This window comes from Eucyclogobius newberryi, unplaced genomic scaffold (assembly GCF_026437365.1).
Source record: "Eucyclogobius newberryi isolate DKJ021-1_F unplaced genomic scaffold, fEucNew1.0.hap1 SCAF_2, whole genome shotgun sequence".
NCBI lineage: Eukaryota > Metazoa > Chordata > Actinopteri > Gobiiformes > Gobiidae > Eucyclogobius > Eucyclogobius newberryi.
Window position 1 is genome coordinate 12,943,725 of NW_027315834.1, and position 15,735 is coordinate 12,959,459.

At 41.0% G+C, this 15,735-nt stretch overlaps 1 protein-coding gene across 2 annotated transcripts in view; it reads right to left on the reverse strand.

Moving 5' to 3' along the window:
* The window catches only part of vav2 (vav 2 guanine nucleotide exchange factor), a 357,645-nt gene that overhangs the window by 76,345 nt on the left and 265,565 nt on the right, over nucleotides 1–15,735 (reverse strand). For both annotated transcript variants that reach the window (XM_072453573.1, XM_072453572.1), the window contains exon 4: nucleotides 4,325–4,393. In XM_072453573.1, coding sequence (XP_072309674.1) covers nucleotides 4,325–4,393 — 69 coding nt within the window. The remainder of the gene's footprint in view (nucleotides 1–4,324; nucleotides 4,394–15,735) is intronic.

Consider the following 15,735-nt stretch of genomic DNA (forward strand, 5'->3'; position numbering starts at 1 on the left):
TACTTACATGATTTATTCAACATGACCCAGGCCTCTGCTCCAACAGAAATATTCATTGTATATTATCGTATTTAAAAAATAAATAACTGGTTACTTTAGAGAGGAGATTGGTTGATGATGGTGCTTTTCTAATTAGCAAGTTGGTTTGCGGCATAGTTAAAGGCACTCTACCTGATTTGCACAGTTTTGAAATGTGAAAACAGAACTAATTAATTTTAAACTCTTTACAGCTCCACATGTATCGCTCACTTACAGTCCCGAGTAGAGCTAACAAACATTAGCATGCTAACGGCACACTTCCTGCTGCCACGTCCATTAAAATGAACTGGATGTGATCGGTGATAAACTTCAAATAAACGTTCCAGAACTATATTTAGTGATTTCTATCGACTTGCCAAAGACAAAATGAATGCAAAGGACCAGTGTCTTGGCTTCAAATGATTCAGAGAGACGATGGTTTTTAACCTGACCGACGACTCAAAGCTAATCATGTGTGTATCCGATGCATGTGTTGTCTCATCAAACACTGGCTAATGTTCACGTTTTATGATAAATGAGCGGGCAATCAAAATAAAACATATGATTGGTGTTTTCTTACAGGAGCTTGTTGTTTGGTTTGTCCACCTGTAACATTTACTTTTGTCGTTTTATTTTTGGGGATGATTTAAGTCAAGTGTTTATTGTGTTGGATTTCATATAGTTAAATGATTTGTTTGCGTTCTACTTTGTACAGTTTATTGATTGAGGAACAACATATAAAACTATAACTTTGTGTATGTGGTTCATTTATCACAAGCTACAGTTAGCAGGCTAAATACTGGTTATTGCTAACGTATACAACAACAAAAGTGCCCGTATGACCGGAAACATCTATATATTCAGATGCAGAGATGTAGTCTCGTTTTCACTCGTATAGATGCTTTTACAATATATATATATGTACTGGGGCAAAACAAATATATGTATAGGTTTGTCATGTTCAAAAAAGAAAAAAGAAAGAAAAAAATATCAAGTACAGCGCCTTTAAGCAAATCAGGAAATGAAATGATCAGAATGAGCTCGGTGAAGGCAGACTTTAAAAACAAGGACGAGCACTTCTGGATATGATGTGTACACTTAAGGACTTCAAGGGGATCTTTGAGTCTCTTCTATTTCTAGTTAAAGGTGCATTATGTGAAGTTTTTTTTCAATACAAACAGGTGATGCAACCAGGCCAAGTATCAAGTATAAAGATAAAAAACAGCTGTGATTCAATACGTGCAAGAAAGATACATTCAAACGCCACAGAATCAATAACATTTCTGTGAAACAAACAGGTGGGCGGACCCCCCAGAAGCTAGCAAAGTTACATAATGCACCTTTAAACCTCTCCACGTCTGCACAAAATCATAGTCAAGTCCTCGTTCAACACCTCCATCAGGCCTTTATCAAATACTGCGTACATTCGAGAACTGAAAATTTTTCCCACCAACTCTCAGACCGCGTTGCTATGGATACCGCGCATTTGCCGCCTTCCTGAAATGTTACAGTAATTGCCGTGCAGAAGTAATCACGTCTCTGAGGGCACATATTCCGGCGATGTCTCACTCAGTTGCACTTTCATTTTTTATTTTAAAGAAACAGCTTCATCATTTCATCATTTGACATTTCATGCTGAGTTTTAGGTAGATGTCTTTTCCAGGGCATCGTGCGGCGATGTTGGGTTAAGGCCTAATCCTGTATTAGCCTGGTTGGCATGGCTTTCCGTTCGCTCAGTGCGCCATTGAATGTGTTGCTAGGTTTCAGAATCAGATGGTAGCGTTGATGTGATGTTGTATCATTCAAAACGGCCCAGAGTTTAAAGTTGAGGTGGAGGGCAAGTCATAATGCTTTGGAGTATTTTTAACTATGAAAATACAGATGTTTTGACCTGTTTTATGGTAAATATCTCTGCAATTACAGGGCCAAGCCACATAAAAACAAATATGTGTGGACGTGCAATGTATTTCTGTTAGCACAGATTAATTAAAAGATGGTTACTGTAACTTTTATGTTGAAGGGTTTGCTTTTTATCATCTTTGGTATTTTACAATTATAATTCCTTGTTCTATGTGGCACAATGTGCTCCACTATAAAACATTAAAATATCCATCATCGAACCGTTCAATGTTTTCATCGCTAAAAACAAACAGGTGTTACTGTTAGTGATATTTCAGAGTTATACTTGTCCTCATGCTGACATCCAGAGCTGTAAACCAGGGCTATTCAACATAAGGCCTGGGGGCCTAATCGGGCCCTCCTATCAATTTAATCCGGTCCACGACCCATCATCAAAATATAGATTTTTTGTTTTTAAATACAAAGACATGGTTTATTTCTGGTTTAGCCCTAGTTTAGTCCTGGTTTGGTTTTGGTTCAGTCCTTGTTTAATGCTGCTTTAGATCTTTTGTGATTCCGGGTTAGTCCTGGTTCAGACCTGGTTGGTATTAGTCTTGTCCTAGTTTAATTCTGGTTCAGAACTAAATGGGCAATCATGCAAAGCAATGTTAGTAAAGCATTTTGTATGTTATTTCTCACAAAATTATCTGTCTGTGCCTACTTAATTGACTTATTTTATTGAAACAGTGTTCTGGCCCTCGGAAAAATAAATACAGGGTCATAAACAATACAATGTTGAGAAGAGCTCTTGATTCTTCTTTGCTTAAAGGGCCTGTATCTGATTTTTTGCATGTTATAAATGTATTGAGTATATTTTGACTCTGTATTTCAAAGACAGATTTGCCAATAGAACAAGCATGAAATATTTTGCATTGCTCAAAATGAGAAAAACATAAAATATGATTTGAAGTGAAGTGAGAAAATGATTAAGATTGCACAAATATACTCATACTTAATTTCAACTTATTAACACATGATCTTATTTATGGCTCTATTTTTCCAGTGCATATCTCATAACTCATCTCATTTCTGTTTTTTATATTTTTATCCATGGCAATGCCTAACCCCACACTGTATTTTTCAAAGCCCCCGCCCACACACCCAGACAACCCATAATAAGTCAGATTATGGGGAGCGGGTGCCACCTCGCTGCTGCTCGCTGTCACCATGGCAACGGGCAGAGTGACAGCGGGGGACGTGTAATTAGGCAAACAGGAAAAGGCATCTGCCTTTTCCAGTTCAGTAATGGAGGCTGTGTGTGGGTGGAAGGGTTTGTTTGTCGTTTTGAGTGTTCATGAACAGTCATTAGGAGAAATATAATACTGTGACAATACAAGACCAAAGGCTATGTGAGTTTATATGTGTGCGATGTAAACAAGACGCATTGATATCAACATGTATTGGGTCAAAAGTGCCAGAGCAAAGGAACTACTTTAAAAAAATATATATATATTGTTATTGTGTACAGTTGCAGTATAGTCAATGGAATACAAACTGGAAATTGAGTGTCACGTCTCATGCTTGTCTCCTGGAATGTTCCTCTGTATGGCATTTAGCATATCCATCTCCATAGAAACAAGCAGATGACGCCACCAGGTCAGGTTACAAGTCACAATTAGGGCCTAATTTATGTATTGAGTATAAACTGAAAAATAGCATGTTTTTATTGTCTCCCGCCATTGTGTGTGTTACTGCCACAATTCCATATATGTAAATGAGAGTACTCAGTGCAAATGTGTGCGTGTCTCTGCTCACTGGGGCGTGTGAGAGCCGATGCATACGCACAGAAGGCCTTTCACACATCTACTGACAGCGTTTGGATCGAGCAGGTTCAGAAGGGAATTTTTTACTTTTAACCTTTAAAAGCCAGTCAACCAGAACAGCTGGATAGATTATTTTTTACTTTGGATTTTGATGCGGGAGGATGGAGCACAGGGACACACCTGTTGCATCGGCGCCGTGCAGAGACATTGAATCATGCCGTCTCCACTTTAGGACTATAAAAGACTTGAGGCAGATGCGTGGAAGCTCACTTTGATGGACAGCTGCTGAAGAACGCTCTGGTTCAGGGGAATGGGCTAAATTGTCTGTGGCAGTCAAGGCCAAAGAGTCGCAGGCCAGTGTATATTTCATTACTGCTGCTATCCTGTGCCAATGTTTGCACCTGTCTTCAAATTAAAAGAAAGATATGAGGTTTGGATGACTCTGCTTCCCTTTAAAGGTCAAACAACTTCCTTATAGGTTGTACCAGTAGAATGTTTTCATGTTCAAATATTTTTTCTAGGTGACCAGCTTTTAAATCCCCTTTCAGATGTATCCAAGGTGTGTTTAAAAAGACAAATAAAAACACACAAGTCCCTCTTTAAATAGTGTGACTAATGCATATGTATAACTTTAGTGCACTTACTCTGCCAGCTCCTCCAGACTGCGATACACGTCATCTTCATTCTGCGCTGTGTCTTCTGAAGGGAACGGTCTACGGGAACAGAGAAAACACACGTACAACAAGTCAGAAATGGAACCACCACCTCCACGGATTCCACAGACCCAGGAGAGAGGGAGAGAGACAGGTGCGCCCAGGAACGAGCGCTCTTCCCTGGGTGTCACCTGTCACTCCCGCTCCATCACTCCAGCACCTCCACGCTTCTCCCTCATCAGTCAGAAAGTACGGTGTCAGAACAGCTCAGCGCAGGAGCCGACATGAATAAAACCGGTGATTTTGAAGCGTGGCCTTGTACGTCCTCAGAGGAGAGTGAGAGAAGCTGTCAGGAAGGGATGGAAAACAAAGCAGGATGTTGACAATACAAAGACGTACATTTGTTTACATAGAATAATCCTATTTTCAGATTCAATTCATTTGTAGCTCCGCAGCTGTGCATTCAACCATAAAAAAGAAAAACATAAAGTCAATGGACGACAAGGCAATAAGAATGAGCGGGAGATGCTAAAGATCAACATCAATTTCAAAGGAAGGGTAATAAATGTAATGGACAAAGCTGGGCTCAACGTAAACCAAATACAATGAGATTTACTGCAGACAAAGAGCAAATATCTAGATAATCAAATGAACTAAAGCTTATTAAAAAAAACATACCGACAATGAACAGTTGGCAGCATTAGCATTATTAAATTACTTCGGTGATGAAACATGTTACAATTGAGTGAATTTGTTTTATTTTGAGGATAATTATAAATACATTTGTGTCTAATTTTAAAAATAGACACAAAAGTAGGTAAAGTAGGGCTGTTGTTGACTAAAAAGGGGGCTTGACAAAAGCTCAAAAAACTATTAACTATCACTTTAATCCGACCATGCTTCTGACCCAAATTACGACATATTCTGCAGTTGATTCAAAAAATCCATACAATCTAAATCAACTAATCTGTTCGACTAAGAAAACATCTGCTAAACAACTTAAGGACTACAGCCCTTGTGTGAAGATTTAATTGAAGTGTCTTGTCCAAATATCCGTCTGAATTGGTTAGGTGTGGGATTGAACAGTCAACCTTGAGACTTTCTTAATTAAATTCTCAAGTATATATATAAAAGTATTTGAGATATGAGGCCGCACAAAGACACAAAGACATTGAGACAGATATTATATCATTTAATTACAGCCATTGCTTTTTTGTAAGTAGAGTTCAGTTCTGGAGGTACATTTTCCATAGGCGTTCTGAAAAGATACATAATAAGTGTTTGAAAGTTTGCTCTGGGCGATAATCTGGTAAGTAATGATCTGTTTCTGAAACCACAACATTTGTAAAACATTAGCAGAATTGTTGTGTTTTTTTAACTGAATCAACCAATAGACATAATCACCACATGGCAGTTTAGCTTCCGTCGTGCCTTTAAACTTAAACTTTCTAAAAACCCTCTGGCAAAAATGAATGAATGAATAATTTGATTTATATAATGGCCAAAGCGCTTTACAAAGCCTTACTCACACAATCGCAAGCAAACTCACACAATCAACAGAGTCATACTAGGCAATGTGGGTGAAGTGTCTTGCCCAAGGACTCAATGGCAGTTTCACACATCGGCCATTGACAAGCAGGTATGGTCTCATTATGATGGAAGGGAAATTTCAAGGCGAACTTCGAAGTGGGCGGGACAGTTGTGCTCCGTTGCAACCAATCATGCCACCCTTACAAATTCCTCAACCATTCAGACGCTAACGTGCCTTATTTCATCATTAGCAGCTTTACTTACACCACTGAGTCATAACATTATACATATATTCATGTCATAATAGTTTATTTACTGCAGTTGAGGTCAAGAGTTTAGTTCAAATGTTGTTTTCTTGCTGCGTTTAGATGAATAAATTGGACTTGAGCCACACACAGCAGTAAACAGCCCGCTCGCCTGACCTTGACTCGCGCTGGATAATGTAGTTTCTGAGAGCAATCATTTGTTTTCCTCGTGCCGAACAGCCAGCTAACCCAAACACACGCATGCATTTCCACACATAGTAACAAGCTGAGGCAACTTTTAAAAGGCTTGGACCATTTCTCAAAGACTGGAGTGGGAGTGCAGGGAGCGGGTGGAGACACAGGTTCATGAAGGTGAAACTGAAGTAGAATATTACATTAGTCACTGCTGCAAAAGTTCCATACATGTGGTTAATGCAGAGAATGCGGAGACACTTTCATTATTTATAATAATAATAGTTTAATCTAATAGTTGAAGATTGGAAAATATTTGAAAATAAAACTGATCATATTGATATCTGTCTATATAATAATTGAAATAAAAAAGCTGCCATGCAAAGATAAACTAAACTTCTTACTCAAAGTTGCACTACATGTACTGATGGGGGTCCAACCATGTTATTGTTTATGTTTTTTAATGCCAGAGTACACTTAATTTTGCGGAGGGCATTGTCTTTTATGTTCTCTAAACGTTCCAAAAGACGCTGTAAGTGTAATTCTAAAGGTTGGCACCGGATGGGACACGGCTTCTACTGCACTTTCAATGGGGAGTTAGCGTTAGCCTCCAAATACTGCCGACTATGAATACTCAGGACCACTTTGGCGTCTAAAGCCCACTCCACCACATGAGAGACATCAGAGCCTTGAAAGAAATCACGATCGAGTGTATCAGTGTTTAGCGGGTTTACGCAAAATAACACGTGAATGGCTACACACTTTTAATGACTGTAAGTTAATGCTACACCGACGGCCAAAACAGTCAAAAATAAAATACATTGGGTAAAAGGGGGCATGCTAATATGAGTCTATTGATATGTTTGTCTGAGTGAGATGGTCTTCACCACCAAAAGACAATAAATATTCAAATAGATGCATTTTATCTCACAAGAATGAGTTTTATTTTTTCTGTGAGATTGCTTGAGAACTCATCGCTCTTGTTTACAGACAGAGCCACAGCCATCTGCTCCTCATATTTCATCAATTACCACGCTCCCACGTTCACAGCAGCTTGTATGAAGCAAAATGCACATATTGTTGTACTCACGAAACTAAAATGCTGGATCTGAATGCTTCAGTATTCCTCTCGCATCTGTGTTGTGCGTTTTATCAGCCCATTGAAGAGTTCTCTTTTGCGCGTGATTCCCAAAATACTTCAAATCGGCAGTCGGCAGAGGCTGTGATTGGTAGAGACATTCACCAATCCAACGGTAGGAGTTCAATCCCAGCGAATCTGCTTTATATATGTTTTGCCAGTATGAGTGAATTTGTGAAAATGGTGGTTATTAGTATTCCCCAGGACGGCTGTGGCTACTAGAGCAGTTTACCACCACTCGAGTGTGACTGAGTGAATCATGGGAGAACGTTAAAATATACAAAATACAAAAAAAGCTTGAAGCATCTAGTGTTCAGTAAGAATCTTCAGATCTTTAAAAAGCCAACTACAGCCTGGTGCTTCTGAGAGTACATACCCGACTGCTACTCACAGCTGCTACTCTCACTGCCACATTTTGAATCATTTTGACTTTGAATCATAAGTTTTAGTTTGTACTGTGAGCTCCATCCACTTAGTTCTTTCTCTTTTTCTTACTGGAAAATACACCATGACAAACAACTGTAATCACAGGTGTCTACATGGTTCTCATCCAACTATACGCTCTCGATTGGACAACGGAATAGTCCCTGACAGTTGCTACCATTTGGTTATTGCTGTACTTTCCTGACTACAAGTTGCACCTTTTTTCATAGTTTGAACGGGGTAGGACTTTATATTATTAACACATTATTATATCATTTTGTTAATTATTTTCACACTGGCAACCGCAAGAGGGCGCTCTAGGCTCTAAGCGAGGCAGAAGAAGAATCGAGTAATGAAGTTGTTTAGAAGTGACAGAGAGGAAGAAGAATTCAGTGGATTTAGTGATTTTGGGTAATACTGATGTTTTGGTAATCTTGTTAGCATAATAGCAAAATACGGTACTACATAAAATGCAAAAATAAAAAATATAGCCGATATCCTTCAGTCTATTTTTCTTTCTTAAATAACTGTGTTTACATTAGACTGCAAAGTGGGAGGTAACGTCGTTTTTTCTCTCATAAATAGTAAATTCAGTATTTCAGTGTATTGTAAATGCAAAACTCTGACCGCTACACGTCGTCTTCATTCGTTGTATCTTTTGCAAACTTGCTAAAAAGTGTCGTGTCCGTTGCATTATGATTCTTTTGGAGCTGATTTGTTTCACTTCGCTGTCTGAAAAAGCTGTTCTAAACCTGTGCTAGTGGCCAAAAAATTAATCCACGTGACTATAGCGATGGGCCGAAGGGTTTGTGAGAAAACAACAAGTTTCACAGATTTAAATACTTCCTCCTTTCACCGTTTAATACATTTAATCACACTTATGATGATGTTCAACCTGACGCGTACATACTATTCCACTGTCAGTGGTTGATAAAACATTGCTCATTTGCAGTGTATCTGAGGTTACTACCACAGATTATCTCCTGGTTTGTCACTGAAAGCCTGTGTGGGAGTGTGTGAACGAGCCTGACACCAGTAATTAGCCCGGTGTGTGATTAAAAACCCTCGTCAGGAGAAGAGGAGTGCGCCGCGAGCTGCAGGTTAACGAGCGCTCATCAGAAAGGTCGAAGGTTGCGTTGTCAACAACCCCCTCAACTAACTCCCCCCCATCCACACGCAGAGGACTCTGAGGATTCATGCACACTCAGCCTGCTATCCCTATGCAACTATAGTATAAAGTCTATTTTGTCAAGCCTATTACCCTTTTATTCAGAAACAACAATGAAGCAGCATTGTCTGATACCTTGTTTTGTTTTTTTACTTGCTCAGTTGAGGTGGACTGTGCCCTGGAGAGAAGAAGGGGCATGCCAGTTACATGGGGGTCTCAGTCTAAAAAGTTATCACATGACATAGTGCACTTTAAATGATTCTTTCTTTGGGTCAATTTTATTTTATTTAAATCACTAGACCGTACAGTTGACAGGTACAGTAGGTATTATACAGTATTCCTCACTATCCCAGTGAGTAAATTTGTCCCATGCATTGACCTGGTCAGGAGTACCTAGCTGCAGGAAGAATACCTAGAGGAAACGCTTGAGAAACAGGGAGAAAATCCAAACGCCACATGGTCGGGAATCAAACTTGTAACCTCCATTACCACCAGCACATTGAAAAACAACTCTGCCCGTGACTCTATTAGAAAGTGGATTTTGTAAAGCTAATCATCCACATTCTTCTACAACATTACAAACACAATAGCCTGTTGTGATTTATGCCACCATCGGGTTCCCTTTTATGAGCCTTTGCACAGAAGGGGGGCCCTGCTCTCGAGTACCATAACACCCCCGCATCTACGACCCCCTCCAATGAAATGTGCATTATATTAGAAGTTATTAATGTCCCAGTGGGCCAAATTTAATTACGCATTAGTTTGTGGAGAATAGCACAGGTTTGTATTGGTTGGAGAGGGATAGAAATCCCATCCCAGCCGTTTTCATTTCCCCTAAATGGTGCATTCAGGTGCAATTTGAGCGCAGTTATAATTTCATCAGGGCGCAGCTGATGGGTTGTCTCCAGGATATTGGCAAACACAGTGCAGAGAAAGTTTCAGGCCAACAGGCAAAAGTGAAGTCCAGTTGTCCAACTTGAAAAGGTTATATTGTACACTGTAGGTGCTCGTTTTAAAGAGCAAGTAAACAAACAGTGCATGAGTGCCAACTGGACAATTAAATGGAGCTTAGGCGTAAATTTAGCTTAGAAGACCTGACTGCCTCCACCACTTCATCACAGCACTCCATTTACTCCTCCCAATTTACTGCTCTTGTGCCACCTCCATCAACTCATTGCCAAGTCTTCCCCATTGAAACCCTCAATGAAGATGGAACGTCCACTTCCTCCTCCTCCCAGTCTCATCGTAGGCATCTCATCCCCTCCTCGTCCCCCTCTCCCCTCCTCGTCCCCCTCTCCTCTCCTCGGCCTCATCCACCACCACCAGTGTCCAGGCCCCGGGGGAAGGCATCTCCTAAATGTCGTCTAATCCGCCACGTCCATTATCACAATGTCTTCCGCAATGTCTTAGGCCTCAAAGTTAAACTGTCTGAGTCTCTCCAGGTAAAAATATAAAGTGTAGTAGACATGAGAATTTAGTTATAGAAAGTACTCCATAAAATCACCTATAATTGGAAAATCACAGCTACTGTATTTTCAACTGTAACTTGTGAGGTGTTCCGGGGTGATTTCGAGGTGTTCCAGGGGGATCCTGAGGTGTTCCAGGGGGATCCTGAGGTGTTCCAGGGGGATCCTGAGGTGTTCCAGGGGGATCCTGAGGTGTTCCAGGGGGATCCCGAGGTGTTCCAGGGGGATCCCGAGGTGTTCCAGGGGGTTCCTGAGGTGTTCCAGGGGGATCCCGAGGTGTTCCAGGGGGATCCCGAGGTGTTCCAGGGGGATCCTGAGGTGTTCCAGGGGGATCCCGAGGTGTTCCAGGGGGATCCCGAGGTGTTCCAGGGGGATCCTGAGGTGTTCCAGGGGGATCCCGAGGTGTTCCAGGGGGATCCTGAGGTGTTCCAGGGGGATCCCGAGGTGTTCCAGGGGGATCCCGAGGTGTTCCAGGGGGATCCCGAGGTGTTCCAGGGGGATCCTGAGGTGTTCCAGGGGGATCCTGAGGTGTTCCAGGGGGATCCTGAGGTGTTCCAGGGGGATCCCGAGGTGTTCCAGGGGGTTCCTGAGGTGTTCCAGGGGGATCCCGAGGTGTTCCAGGGGGATCCCGAGGTGTTCCAGGGGGATCCTGAGGTGTTCCAGGGGGATCCCGAGGTGTTCCAGGGGGTTCCTGAGGTGTTCCAGGGGGATCCCGAGGTGTTCCAGGGGGATCCCGAGGTGTTCCAGGGGGATCCCGAGGTGTTCCAGGGGGTTCCTGAGGTGTTCCCAGGTCAGAGAAAGATATATAGTCCCTCCAGCGAGTATTCTCTGGGCCCTTCTTCCGGTGGGACAGGGAGGGGTCCAGGAGGCTAATCTGGCTTCTCTTGACATGGAGGAGCAGCGGCTCTACTCTGAGCTACTAGGGCACCCAGCCACTCTGCGGACGGAACTCATTTCAAATGCTTTTATCTGCAATCATATTACTGTGACACAGTGGCTAGCACTTGCCTGACAGCAAGATGGTTACAGGGTCGACTCCCAGGCTGGAGTGGGGTTTTCTGTGCAGAGTTTGCATGTTTCTCTCTACCATCTCTATCTCTATGGAGACAAGAGGGTGAGGAGTTTTTTTTAAATATTCTTTTAGGAAAAATTAAATAAAAAAATACTGACAGTTAAGGAGTGAATGTATAATGCCTGGATTTAATGTAATGAATCTGCAGTATGACAAATGATTTCCTGATGTAACAGTCTTGCAGGTGATGTAAATGTTATGAACATGATCTATCTGTGTCTATACAAGGTAAACATATTCAAATCAAATACAACTTTTACTTGGTGTACTGGTTCAAGACGATTCTCCAATCACAAAGTAGAACGGGCCTCACATGTGTGTTGCCAGTTCCAATGGTGAAATGTAGTGTGTTTAAACCTGTATGTCTTCGTTCTGATCTGAGCGGTCACTACCTAAAGCCCAGCACCTGCACCAATCATGGGTCAGAGCTAGTGCACAGTTTGCCCAAGGAGCTGAACATGAGCCATGGAATGTCCGGAAACTGAGAAGAAGAAACACTTCTATGTGTCCATGACCCAGAGGGCCATATTTGAATCCAGACTTGGGCCAACGCGATCATTGGTATTTCCCTCTTCCCTCGGCCGTTGGACTCTTCTTGACACCGGTCACTTTAACTACAATTTAATCAACCACTTACTGCACTGTTCACTTTCTGCACTACATCTTTAAATTTAACTGTACATTTTGTGTACATAGTAAGTATAAGTATCTATTTTTATCGTATAGTAAATTGAATTATTTTTTCTTTAATGCATGCCTTATTTGATATATATGATTTTATCATTGTTGGATGTCACAAGTAAGTTACTAGCCTGTGAATTTTGTTCAATGACAAAACCCTTTCTGATTCTGATTGATTTGATGAAGTGCTCATCAAAAATAGCTGTGACAATTATTTCATTTAATATTTTTTTGCGTGTGAGCACTTAGCTGAACAAATAAAAAAGAGAAAGTGAAAGAGGATGCGACAATAATCAAAACCTTGCAGGGACTGGATTAAAACAGGCCAAAGGCCAAATGTGGCCCTCAGGCCACATAATGTCCACGTCTGCTCCATCTGCAGGTTAAAACACTGGCAACGTTCAGTTGTGATCGTACGTTTATTTTCACCTGTAATTTCTTATTTTCACCTGTTTACAGTTTCTTTAATGCCATGTGTGGAACATTCTAGACAGAACAAAAACATATTTATGGAGACAAGCAGGTAGCTCTTATTATGTCAGAAACATAACGCAGTAGACCTTTCAAAGTGGCACATATATGGCTTGAAATGGGATAAAGATAACTTGTGTCTATATCTGGCTGAGCTCCACAGTTTTACAGGCCCACAGTGAGTTCATAGACCTGACACCAGAGCCTTCTGCTGAACTTTACTGTTGTGATGAACTGTCCTGTGTTTTCTGTGAGTGGGTTGAGAGGGACCGGAGAGACTCAGGTTTAAGGCTCGACTCGTATAAAAATAAATCAACGTCTGCACACTAATGAAGAAAAGCTTTATAATCTCTCTGAGAGCTGCTCTGACAAATGGACAACAATAAGCGGCCATTAAAAAGTAACTTCAGTGCACTTGGCAACAGAATGCCTTTGGAAGATGGTACCACTGTAAAAAAAACAACAGGGGAAAAAAAAAACTCTATGGGTCCTACAAGTAATTACAAAATTAGATGTGCAGTGAACTTTTAAGGTTAATAAGTAGTGCTTTGAATAAAATGGTTTTAGTCATCATCACCGACTGCAAGTTCTGTCTGCTTCTCTTGTTGAAATGCCTCATTGGCCATGTTTAAGGAGCACTTCTTTCAATCATAAACCCAGAATAAAGAGCCTGTCACATGACCGGTTTTAGCACAGGAGCATGTTGACTGTGTGAGCTCAGACAGTCCATCCTTGCCTGGGATCCACAATACACACATTCTATTCTTTATGAAGTCTGGTCACCGCGGACTGTTGCCTGTTTTTTGCACTATTGTCTGATCAACTGTATATTTTGTGTATATACCGGTATATACTCAGTCAAAGTACTTAGTCTTTTCTGCATGTCTTATTTTATTTGATCACAGTTTATATTTTGCTATTATATTTTTCTTGCACCAAAGCAAGTTCCTAGTTTGTACATTTTGTTCACAGACAATTGACAATTTCTGCAGAAATACACCATGTTTTCAGTCTCCTGTGATATTTCCTTTTTTCCATGTAAGCAGACATGTTGATACGGGCGGACAATGCATGTCCCTGATTGGCTAATCCACCTGTCACACAGTTACCGGACTGATATATCGATCCGTATGAAAAATACAGAGATCCTGACTCTCTGTCTGAAAAAGCTATTCAAAGCTGCACATCACTAGATTTAAATACATTTAAATACACACTTCCTCCTCACGGTTTTCCCATAACCCATTTCATGTGAGCGAACAGGCCGAACAGAAGCTTATAGTTATTTGCATAGGCCAACCCTGAGGACAAATCTTATTACGGAAATATATTACGTAATCCTTAGCCTTAGTAAGGTAGTAGTGGTTAAAAATAATACTATTACACACATTTTAAACATGCAGTACGTATAATAAAAACAATGGCCAAAATAATTAGGCAAAAGCAAAATAATACAGCACCTACCCCCATCCCAGTACATGTCCCTGAACCAACTGTTCATACAATAAAATAAATACCGGTAGTTGTACATTCTAAACATCCAATACCTTGCAGCTAATTCCAAAAAGTATAATAGATGGAACTCTGGATACTATTACCACTATTGCCTAAAATGATGCAATCGAAGACGAGAGGCAGATGTCTTTCAATGACACACAAAATGAGAAAAGCGTGTCCGAACGGCACAAATCAAAGCATCGTTGTCACAAACATTGTTTAAAAGCTGTTCTATTGATCATATACAATCTCCAATAGAACAGTGTGAACAAAGCCCATTGGTCAGCACTGTCCGAGCGTGGGAGTCGATAATCCTCTAAGACTTGAGCGAGCGAGTGTACTGCCCTTTACATCGGCTGCACGTGTCCAGAACATCCACAAACCTCCACAGCCTCAGGGTCGTGTGTCAGTGACATGAAATATGCAGACGCTGTGAGTGAGGTATTAGCATGTCATATGTGGAGCTCGAACATCAGTACATTGTGTATTCATGGGTCATGGGTAAAGAAAGAGAGGATTTTTTGATGAGCTGAGTCAGGGTATGATGTGACCTTCATGATCCAATTGCTCCTTAAACTGTTTATTCTCATACTAAAACATAAATAGCTTGTTGGTTTACAGTTTGTTCATTTTAAACCGCAATATTCAGTTAAAACGGTTAAATCCAAATTTAATGAAGGTGTTTTTAATGTTGAAAAAATTGTTTTAACCCTACACATAATTGTCGGACCATGTCGGCCTCGGTGAAACTGAGAAAAACATCACTTTACTTTTTTTCCCCCAAATTTGTGATTTTCGTTTTTTTGCAGAATGTGCTAGTTGAAGTTATGAATAAGCCCCTGTGTGCTTCAGATAACACTATTGGTTGTCTTAAACGTATACATTAAGCTGTTAAAAATGTGGAGTTTTCGGGTCTTTTTCCTGCTCTCCTGGGGGGCTTCACCTTTTTCTAGCCAACGTGTTGTTTACATTTTCCACCAATCAGCTGTGATCCGCATGGCTACAACTGCGTGCTCCGTGCTCATTACTCCAGACCGTCTGCAGAGCACAGTCTTCAGAGCTTACATTTCCTAGACTACATTGCAACGGAACTTTTTACTCAGGTACACTCTTACTTTACTACTAAATTATTGCTTTAACGCTGTGTTTTAAGGCGGTCTCGTGATCACTTTAGAATCTTACTTGTCTGCTCCGGTGGAGCTAATGCTAAGCTAACATGTTGCTTCAGTGCACTCTGCAATACGGGCTTAATGTGACTACTTGCTGTTATCACCATGTTATCGGGTTATTTTTCGGCGTGGGTTGGCCCGTGGGTTGTGTGGGTCGTGCTTTGTGTCTATTTTATGGTGCTAAACCGGCTGTTAGCGCCACAGCCCGGAGCTAAACGCAGCTATTCGGAGCTAAATTGTAAGCTAAACTTTGCTATGTTATCGGGTTATTCTCGGCGAGGGAAGAGAAAAAAACTAACTCCCGACACCACTTCTGGTCACGTGGCTTACGTACGTTACACGTCACGCAC